The sequence below is a fragment of the Anabrus simplex genome, chromosome 10, assembly GCF_040414725.1.
Source record: "Anabrus simplex isolate iqAnaSimp1 chromosome 10, ASM4041472v1, whole genome shotgun sequence".
NCBI lineage: Eukaryota > Metazoa > Arthropoda > Insecta > Orthoptera > Tettigoniidae > Anabrus > Anabrus simplex.
The window spans coordinates 109,252,875-109,264,468 of record NC_090274.1 but is presented as its reverse complement, the minus strand read 5'-3'; the positions used below and the strand labels follow the sequence as shown (position 1 = coordinate 109,264,468).

At 39.5% G+C, this 11,594-nt stretch overlaps 1 protein-coding gene across 3 annotated transcripts in view; it reads right to left on the bottom strand.

Annotated features, from left to right (window-relative positions):
• Positions 1 to 220: 220 nt before the first annotated feature.
• Positions 221 to 11,594, bottom strand: part of LOC136882291 (calcium release-activated calcium channel protein 1) — an 89,988-nt gene continuing 78,614 nt past the window's right edge. For all 3 annotated transcript variants that reach the window (XM_067154859.2, XM_067154860.2, XM_067154861.2), the window contains exon 5: positions 221 to 4,852. In XM_067154859.2, the coding sequence (XP_067010960.1) occupies positions 4,794 to 4,852 (59 nt within the window). In that variant the 3' untranslated portion in view covers positions 221 to 4,793. The remainder of the gene's footprint in view (positions 4,853 to 11,594) is intronic.

The following is an 11,594-nucleotide window of genomic DNA, read 5'->3' as shown; positions in this document are numbered from 1 at the left end:
AGAAGTCTTCCTTGTGAACAGACAAGATTTTCTTCTGAAGTCGAGGAGCAAAGTTCTTTGTGAAACGTAAAGAATTTCACCTTTATTTTTCTTGGCATGGCAAAAGTTCATTATCAAGTGTACAATTACAGGCTGTGAAGGCATCAATCTACATATTAGGTAAACAAGTGATGGGGAATGTGCCACCTGGGCGACACTGATATTACAATAAGTTACAGACTATAGATTTATTTACTATTTTTATTGCAAGTAAATCATGTATTTCAAAAAAAGGTATTTCATGGCAAGACATCTTCACAAACAGATCTTCTGTTTATAAAAATAAGTTTTTGACAAAATTCACCTGTTTCTTTACAGTTAAGTATTTTTTAATACTATATTTTACTAAAAGCACCTTGGTGTCCTTAGACTTATTCAAAGTCCATTACAAACACTATCCAAAATAATCTTTTAGCTCACCGGGACAACATGATTTAATACACTCAAAGAATCACTTCCTTTAAACAGTAGAAAGTGTCAGGTGTTTAGTAATAGACCATGTTCCAGCAGAGTTGGTATTGCAATGCTCATAACAGCACATATGGCCATTTGCGGAGTTCAGTACAGACAGTGGGTACCAATCATATACACACGTACGAATAAAGGCTAACCAAGACCGAACAGATATGTTTCGATTGAAAACAGTTCATGGGAGACATACAATCACGAATCTAAAGACACTGATCATTCTTATAAACAAGGCAATGTATGCTTGAATCACTCTGAAGGATGTGGGTTCCATTCCCTGCAAGGCAGATTCTTCACCTGCTTTCAAACAGATTAAGCCCAGTTTTACAGTCAGATGCCCTCCACATGTGAAGGAAAGTATTGTACGTAAATGACGGGAACATCCAGTCCTTGAGCCAGACAGAGCTGTCACCATTCCCATTCCGGCAGACTTTGACCTGAAAGATTGCTTCACTCGACAAACTGGGTCGAAACTAAAGAGATGGTTTCAGATATCACGAAATACACTGAGTGGCCAAAGGTCACAGGAAGAGGTGTCCCAGTAGAAAACGTGCCATTTATGACCCCTGAGTGTTTCGGCGTAGCTTAACAGACTGTGTCACACACACACACACACCAGTGTTGTGAAGATAGCAACAAGTCGCGAGGTAACCAGCTTTGAACGTCGGATGATCCATGGTGCATGGGTCATAGCATTGCAGAGATTACACACGAATTCAGATTTCCGAGGTCAATAGTGTCGAGGGTGGATCTTTAATATCGCAGAGAGAATGTTAGTACCCACGTAAACCGCCGCACGGAAAGACCACGTGTGCTTAATGAACGGACACCATGTCACCTCTGCAGAACCGTACTGGGCTACTGAGAGTCATTTAAGGAGACAACCAGCTGACGACCAACTCGAGTCCCTTTGCTGACACTTCAGCGCAGAGCTCAATGACATGCATGGGCCTGTGAACATCGGCAATGGACCATGGATCAGTGGCGGCGTGGTACGGTCCGATGAATCGCGGTTCCAGTTGTATCGAGGTGATGGGCGTGTGAGAGTGTGGTGTATGCCCCATAAAGCTATGGATCCTGCGTGTCAACAAGGTTGTATCCAGGCAAGAGGTGGCTTAGTTCTGGTCTGGGCGGCGTTCTCATAGCCCCATTGTCCAGCTGCAGAGAGCGCCGACAGGTGCACGTTATGTGGACATTCTTTCAGACCATCTGCATCCCTTTCTGGGCCTGGAGTACGCTGATCGAGATGTCCTGTTTCAACAGAACAATGCGCCATGTCACCACTCTGTGGTGGCATGCAGGTGGTTGGAGAACTCCAGTGAAGTTACGACCCTGGACTGGCCCTCCAGATCCCTGATCTTCATCCAATCAAGAACTTATAGGATGCTGCTGATGCTGGTGTACGCTCCATGAACTACCAATACACAAGATAAATTGTGGATAGCTGTGCAAGATGCGTCGGTCCAGATTCCGCCACGACGTACCTTATAGAGTTGATGCCTCGCCATATTGGTGCCGTTTTCAGGGCTCGTGGAGGAGCAAATTGTTATTAACATCACATTCAGTGTCTTCCCAAGACTCTTGGCCACTCAGTGTATTGCGAATATACTGAAAGCAGGTCAATAATCAGAGATCCCGTAGAAATTCACTGCCATAGTATTGTCTTATGCTCGGGGTACATAGACTGCAACATAGCAACAGAAGAGGCCTATTTTTTGCTATTTGTTTTACGTCGCACCGACATGGATAGGTCTTCTGGCGACGATGGGATAGGGAAGGCCTAGGAAAGGGAAGGAAGCAGCTGTGGCCTTTAGTAAGGTACAGCCCCAGCATTTGCCTGGTGTGAAAATGGGAAACCACGGAAAACCATCTTCAGGGCTGCTAACAGTTGGGTTCGAACCCACTATCTCCCAGATGCAAGCTCACAGCTGTGCGGCCCTAACCACGTGGCCAACTCGCCTGGTCAACAGAAGAGCAAGATCCAGGCTGTGGTAATGAAGTCCCCAATGACTAGGTTGATTAAAACCAGGAGAGATAAAGTACAAAGTGAAGAAGTCAGGAAAGTATAGTAGAAAGAATTGAAAACAAATAGATGGTTTGGTTATTGATGAGGATGGTCCCCAAAAAAAAGATGTTGAATGAGAGGTTGATGGGTAGAAACCTAAGAGGCAGGCTGAAAAAACATCAGTAATAGAGATTCTTGCAGAGAGAAATAATCATGCGGACAGTAATATATCAGCCAACCCAGCATAGAACTCAAAATGTAGTAGTAATCACCTTGATGATATGGCACCCACTGTCTGAGAGGTTCCAACAACCTGAAAACTATTCTGAAATTAAAATACAATTCCAAGTATTGTACATGCAAACATTTAGAAAAGCAAACGTGATGCTTTTAACAAGAAGTATGACATTCAACAAATACATCAATACATTACTCGATGAATATTGAATTTCCAAGACTGCATTATAATCAAAATCGACTTTCATCCTATTAGGTGTGTCCATTTTGTTCTGTACTTAAAATCTTTTTAACACGTACTAAAATGTACGTAACATAACCTAAGAGGTTGAAAGTCAATTTTTATTATAAATTACTCACTTAACAGTTTCTACATGTTAAATTACTTGTTTACACAACTGAAGAAAGACAAATACAACATTTACTAATTAACATGTACGAATGTTTATCATCAACAAAAGTGTGAACATTTTATTCATTTTTGACGGTTTGTGAAATGTTTGCAAATCTGTTCTGTCATTTCATACTGCTGACAATGGTCTTTGATAAATCACGTAACTCACATGCATCCTGCATGCTTGTCACTGGACCGCTCAGCAAAGCAACCAATGTCCAATCACCTTTCATTTTCTACTGCCTTTCTTTGAGAGTTTGTGCAAAATGTTCATGTCATTTTTTTTGTTGTTGTTGAGGTTTTGTACTTTTAAAAACTACAATTTCTATGGCTAACTAAATATTTCTGTACCCAGGAGGTAGCTAATGCTCTGCAGGAGGAAACGTCCAGACTCTGAAAGGAGATTGCATTGAACAGTCCAGGTGAATAAATTCATTCAGATGTGACTTGTTTTGAGCTGTAGTTTCCCTCCCTGGCAGACAAACTCTGTCAGATACTCAGACCTTACCAATCAGTTTTATTTACATATACTTTTTTTTTTTGCTATTGGCTTTACGTCGCACCGACACAGATATGTCTTATGGCGACGATGGAACAGGAAAGGGCTAGGACTGGGAAGGAAGCGGCCGTGGCCTTAAGGTACAGCCCCAGCATTTGCCTGGTGTGAAAATGGGAAACCACGGAAAACCATCTTCAGGGCTGCCGACAGTGGGGTTCGAACCTACTATCTCCGCAATACTGGATACTGGCCGCACTTAAGCGACTGCAGCTATCGAGCTCGGTACACATACCCCTTATACTGTTTTTCTTAAAAACATTTTTTTCTTATATGTCCTGAAGTAGGACAATTTTGATACAGCAACTCTGCGTTTAGGTGCCTGTCATCTGAATGGCAAAACTAGTCATCAATAAATCAAGCAGACAAATTGTTCCACCTAATGGGCACTTTTTATTTTGCCTTTGGCAAATTTAATTTACAAGTAGTATGTTTCATTTAGATTCACTAAACGCTTTTCGGTTTAGGTAGAAATTCATAAAAGTACAGAGACATATTATTCCATATGAATCTTAAAACAATCTCTAACATATAGAAACTTTTTTTAGGTTAGATCTTTTTTCTTTGCTAACGGCTTTATGTCGCACCGACACAGATCAGTCTTATGGCGACGATGGGATAGGAAATGACTAGGAGTTGGAAGGAAGCGACTGTGGCCTTAATTAAGGTACATTTGCCTGGTGTGAAAATGGGAAACCACGGAAAACCATCTTCAGGGCTGCCGACAGTGGGATTCGAACCCACTATCTGCCGGATGCAAGCTCATAGCTGCGCGCCCCTAACTGCATGGCCAACTCGCCTGGTGGTTAGGTCTTTAAAACATGCAAACAGGCGAGGGTGTGTGGGGGGTGGGGGAAGGTTAAGAACTTGGCTAAGTTTATTTTGGTCAAAACTTATGGCTAGTAAATATTTCTAAAAACATGTTATAACTAATGACTAGAAAATGTCTGTTCTTTTTTGTGTTCCCATAACTTGGAACGTATAATGTGAACCGTCTTCTTATAGCACCGTGCTTGAACTGGAAATTCCTAGTTGCGTCTTGTATGTTGAGGCTGAAGATATTTGTGATGGAATTTTAATGTTACTCCAAGAATTCATAAGTTTGTGCAACAGCTGTTTGTGCACTGAATGGTTAGTTGGTTTGCGATACGACCTGGAACAAAGAGAGAGAAGATGGGATTGAGGGTATTATGTTTAAACTTCTTTGTTTGGTTAACTTGTATTAGAATTTGCAGATCATGTCGCAAACCAACTAACCATTCAATGCACATACAGCTGTTGCACAAACTTAAAGAATTCTAGGAGTAACATTAAATTCTACCACAAACATCATCGGCCTCAACATACAAGATGGAACTAAGAATTTTTAGTTCAAACCCAGTGCTTTAAGAAAACAGTTTACATTTCTATGTTCCATGTTATAGGAACATAAAAATAACAAAGACATTTCTAGTCATCAATTACAACAGGTTTTTAGAAATATTTACTAGCCATAAGTTTTGACCCCCAACCCCTCGCCCCTTCCCAAGTTTTAAAGATCTAACCTAAAAAAAAGTTTTTAATATGTTAGAGATTATTTTAAGATTCATATGGAATAATGCATTTGTGTACTAAACCGAAAAGTATAGTTGATGATATTCAGTCAATCTAAACAAAACGTACTATTTGTGAATTTAAATTATCCCAATGCATAAACAGTCAAACCTCCCTTCTGCGGACATTGTCGGTTCCGAGGAAAAATGTCCGTTACGAGAGGTGTCCGCTAAAACAAGTTTGTAAAAATCAGACATTTTAACGGCAAAGAACATCCACCTTAAATATAAGCATACATATCTTTTTTTTTTATTATTCTAAGCCATTTCTGTGTTGGTATTTTATAGAGTGTTATTGTAAGTGATTTTACATCATTTACAAACATTAGCTTCGTGAAGTAATCCATTGTTACTCATGTTTAACAGACAACTGAAATGCTACGGTATATCTGTCTCACTAATTAGCGCCTGTACTGTCTTTTCCTTCTCAAATTGACTACCTGAGCCCGACCTTATCAGCAACAATTCGAGTTATGAATAGAATGATGCAAGAAGGGAAGAAAATCCCCAGGTAATTTGTGAGTCAACAGTCTCTGGCAGCATTTCTGGGCAATTAGAATTCTCGGAATAGGTCTGTACACCACTAGGTAGAACTGCATTCCGATATACCTCCTCTCCTCTTGCTCGCGAAATAGTACAAACATTCAAAAGGTATTTCCTTATGTCTGAAGAATGGTTTTAAAAGAAAGGATGACATGTGGTTCGGCGTAATAAAATGTCCGGCAACGTGTGAAGTGTCCGCTTAAGTCAAGTAGACGGGACAAATTGTGATGTCTGCTGTCCGGAGTTCGAGGTGCCTGCTAAAATGAGGCCAATTTAACACTTATCTTATGTAAAATAAAATCGGTTCCAAGGAAAATTGTCTGTATAGGGAGGTGTGCGCTGAATAAGGGTGTCTGTTAGGGCAGGTTTGACTGTACAAAGCATCGATTAGAAGGAACAATTTCTCTCCTGATTTATTGATTAATTTATCAATATGGACCATAAAGTGGATGGTTTGCAAAACTAGACATGATGAAAAAATATTTAAAAATGTAAAGTACAAAAGTAATATCTTATAGTGGCGGCCTTCTCTTTCACGTTTCGACTCAGTTAATTTATAACTGTTAGGTTCCTTAGTCTGCCAAAACTAAAAAAAGGATAAATAAAATTTAGAAACTACTTCAAAAAACATATAACAACAGAATATACCTGAAACATAGACAACTTAATTAAAATAGTTTAGTTCTTGAAGAACATCATCAGATTCTGTCATATCACATATTTTTAATTTATATAACTTATGAACTGATTTTGATTATCGCAACCAAATGATAAACAGTTTTCCCATTTCAGCATCTTAATTTCTCTATCCAACACCTGAAATATACGTTTCCCATACATTCTGCCAAAGCAAGCAATAGAGTAATAACCTGTTCTTTTTTCTCACAGAAATAAGTAAATACTCTAAGGTCGTCAGCATTGGGACTGGTATACTCTACAGCCAAGTTTTGTTCTTCTATTTGGCTGAATAGCCCTTGTGTTAAAAATATTGACGTTGTTCTGAATCAGACGATGTGCACTGTCAGCGGCGCAGTCAGATCTACTCCTCTTTTTTGGTTGCCAGTCTTGAGCCATATAACATCACCAAGAATATGCAGACAAAACAACTTAATACACAAGTTCAGGAAGATAACAATGAACCCAAGTCTTCCCATTCATGAAGACATGCTTGTTAGGTACGGACGTCTGAAATCAAGATCTCCGGCCATTCAGACTGCAAGGGAACTCATCAACAGGAACTTTAACGGTTCTGATGAATGGCAATTGGAGTGGACCAACACAGCTCCAGATGAATGGTAGACCCTCTTTAGTCTTCAACATCCACCACCTGGTTTTAATCTCCGCAGAAGAACTTGGATTCTTCTCAACAGAGTCCGTACCAATCATGGACGATGTGGGTCATTGTTGCAGAAGTGGGGTATGCGCTCCTCCCCTGATGCGACTGTGGTGAGAAGAAACAGACCATCCGTCATATTTTCATTGAATGTCCAAGGAGGTCATACTTCGGTCAGCTGAAGAAGTTTGTGTGTGCTTCTGACAGGGTTGTACAATGGTTGGACAGTTTAGATTTGAGTTTACCAACTGATTTTGAGATTGTTTGAAGTGTTATATTATTTGTTATATTTTGGAATGTTTGTATGTAGAGTTATGTACTAGCCATAAGCTAAATAAATAAATACCGATGGATAGAATTTGTAGTCATTACTGCCATCGGTAAACAATGAGTAAGACTTGAGTATTTCAGATCCTGTTGGACTAGGGCAGCGTTTCCCAAAGTTTTTGTCTTTGAGACCCCCTGAGCCTATCGCATGCATGTCCCTTAGCCACAGAACATAATACTGCATTCAGTAGACAAAAACAGAATTTTGTAATGATACCATGTTTGATTTTATTGGTAAAATATTGAGGACTAATATTTACTTTATACATCCACAGAAATTATAAAACAATGTGACACTTGGCTAATTATCACAACAGTCTGGATCTGGAAACTTGAAAAAATTCACTTGTTGTGGTTGTTGGATTAATGGGACGGATGGTGCTCTTTTCCAAAGACAAACCATTTTACAAGTGTAGTCACTCGGACCGAAGATCAGCCTCTACAGTTGCTCTGGTTCTGTGCTTCATTTTCATTTGTATGAGACCAGAAAAGGTACACTCACACAGGTATGTTGTCATCAAAGACATTAAACTCAGTATTTCCTATCTGGAAAATGTAGGGTGTAGAGGATGTCATGGACCGAAGCGTCAATCAAAGACGTGGAGTTGTGATACATCTGTAAGTGAATCTCCACACATATCATACTTCAATTTATTTTTCATTTTCTCTCTGCCAAGATACTTCGGCTAGCTGATGTTCCTCAGTGGAGGGCAATTCATGTTCACTTTTAAAGAAGGGATTTCTGATCCACGAGATTTTCTCAACCAGAGGCGGAAAATATAATCTGACAGTGGATACTAGCAATTCCAACTGTCTCACAATTACATCACTTGTAGTATTTCTTCTTTTTCCACTAATAACTTGTACCATTTATTGGCCAAGTTAACAGTTACATAAACTGTGTGTAATTTATACAACAGTGAAGTAATTTTACTGAATTTAGTATAATGGTCTGAGAGTTGTGTGTGTACAATATAAATACAAATTGCATTATTATTGCGGACCCTTTGGATTATTGTCGCAGCCCTTCAGGGGTCCACAGACCACAGTTTGGAAATGGCTGGACTAGGACATGCTTCTCATTATTGCAGTTGTCTTGGTTCTACCACTTCCATACTTTTCAGCAATTTCTGACTCTGGAAAAAGTGTTGAATAATAGCACGGTCTGCTGCAGGTAAGGGAACGTTATGTTCAACAACAAAACAAATCAGTAACATTTAGCCCGTTTAATACTATTATCACCACTTTCTGTAGGAAAGAAGACGAGACCATCTTGCATTGCTCGTATTCTTCATGTCTGTTTCTTTTCATGGTGTCGGCAGTTATCGCATCCTCCATGTTTAACTGAAAAAAACATACATGTAAACTACTCCATATACTGCTTTTGGTAATGTTGATTTGCCACTCGGCTCTTCGTTGTTTTTAACGTTAAACACGCTGTCTGACCAGTCCAAACCGCTGTGGTAATAGAGTAGACTGAACAACCAGCCACTATGCATCAAGTGTCAGGTGGCAAGAAATAACCCGATCCCCTTAAAAACTACGGAAAATGCATCTCTGCTGCCCCATCCACTAAAAGGTCGCGTGTTTCACGCTAGAATTGGCTTGTTCAATCATCCAAAATAGAAGCACAAACAGCACTGGATTGTAAACGAGTAGCCACCGCTGAACATTTCGACAAACATAAATAATATTGTCTGTCTGTTAGGTCATCAGCCCAGAGGCTGGTTGGATCCTCAAATAGCATCACCAAAGGCTATGCAGTTATAGGGAAACCACAAAAACCAATGGCAGTACCCAAATGAGGCGTACTAGGCAAGATGAGGAGTGAAGTAGTTTGCCATTGCTTTCCTCACTGGGTCAGACAGTGCTATTGTAGCACAACTAACCCTATGAGCAACACCTTTCATGACATTCACACACCGGTTGTGCTCTGAATGTCATTAATCAGCACCAACCATACCGTAGCAGCTTCCATATTGTCACAGCCATGGATGAGACTGGGACTTCAGTGGAAGCTACACTTTGCTCTGGCCTGTGCCAAGAGATGGATACAAAAGTACAAATAATATTAATCAATTCATAAGTCTGTCCATTTTTACGTGTTTTCTTTAACCCAACCCAGCTCCTAGACGCATTGACACAAAAAAATGCCAGGTTACAAGAAATTTTCCTCCAAATGTTACAAACTATTTGTCAACATTAAACCAAAACTTCAAATTTTGAAATATTCATCTTTTTAAATTTCCAGCAACTTGAAAATTTGACAGAATTGTCAAAGTGGCCAACTGAACATATCATATTTTACCTCCTAGATACAGATAAACTTCACGGTTTGAATATACAAAGTTGATACGAATTATGATATTTATGTGACAACTGTACACAATTTTAGAGCAATGGTACAAACACAACTGGTAAAAGATTACAAAATACAGAAGTACATGGATTAGTCACAAGCTGTTATATAGCACCAAATTGTCAACATCTACATTGTTCAAATAAGGGAGAAATTGATGTTCAGCCCAGCTGATTAGTATTAATGATCCAAATGGAGATTCATGACATTATATTTGCACTTGTGTATGAAGTACTAGGGCTGATGACGGGACCCAGATATCCTGGTACCTCTTACGGCAAAAGAGTCTGGGTAAGTGTTAAATATAACCCACCAGCGCTTGCATGCATTTTCGGTGATGCATGCAATTCCCTTTCTGACTGTGAGATTGCTTCTCTGCTTCACCAGCTTTCTCTTGCTAAGCGTAGTTCTCTGTACCCACAGAGCGTAAAATCACTTTTTCTTAAAACACAGAAACTAAACTTCATTAAAAACCTGAACTCTGGGTGGCATTTTAAAAATTTGTTGTTACTAAAATGTATACAGTCGTATCCGTGATGATGTTACAACTTTCAGGGATGATGGATCAATTTGAGATAAGAAACCATAGTCTGGAAACGTTTGAGTCATAAGTTATTAATAATCATAGTTGCTGAACGTCCGCCCTTTCTTAACAGATGCCGGAGTATTGGAATTTCGTCCCACACTAGTACTTTGACGTGCCGGAAGCCAACGGCATGCGGTTGTCACCTTCAAACACCCTTAAAAGCCACCGATCTCAGTCGGGTTTGAACCAGTTAACTTGGAATTGGTAGACCAACACCATATCCACTACAGCACTGCGGCCGGCAGTCAAAGGTTAAAGCAAAAATTGCCATTTCAAAGATTTCTTGTAAATGGAGCAGCTTGTGAAACTTATGCAGGTAAACGGACTTAAATGAGTAGAATTTTGCTCAACTTTCGACTTGATCGTTTCCGGAATATGGTTCCTCATCTCAAATTGATCGATTTGCCGTCCTCCATCATCCGTGAAAGTTTGTAACATCATCATGGATACACCCTGTATACATACCATATATTTTCTGAAAAAGTAATTAGCATTTTCAAGACTAAAGTGATGTCAGATGGGATAAGGAGATCACAGACATATTTATGAGCATGGTAGTATAGCGAGTTAGATTGAACGAAGGTGCAGCAAAGCTCATGCAGTGAGCTTGCAGTATTATGTAAGAAAGAAGTCAGCTCCTGGATGAAACTATCTTTACATTGGTCTGTTTCCAGACCAATTTTGCTGTACGGGAGTGAAAGTTGGGTGGATTCAGGATATCTTATTCATACATTAGAAGTAAGAGCTAAACCTCATTTTTTTCAACAAGAATGCTCTTTAAAAAATACTGGGATAAGAATAAAACGGTTATAGTTGTATTCTTGTATATTGAGAAGGCGTGTGATCACGTAAGCACATAAGGGAATGTGAGATTGTAGCTTGAGTAAAACAACTATATCGAGAGACAAAGAGCTGTGTGAAAATTCAAGGAGGCAGGTCAAACTGTTTTGAAACCAAGAGCACAGTCCAACAAGGAAGTTGTCTATCACCACTTCTCTTCATTACTTAATGGATGAGGTTATGAAAATCAGTGAAAACGAAGGATCAGACAACGAATGCACTTGTATTTGCTGATGATGTTATGCTATGGGGTGAGACAGAAGCAGAAGTTCAAGCTAAACTAGATCTTTAACAAGAAGAATTTGAAAGAATGAG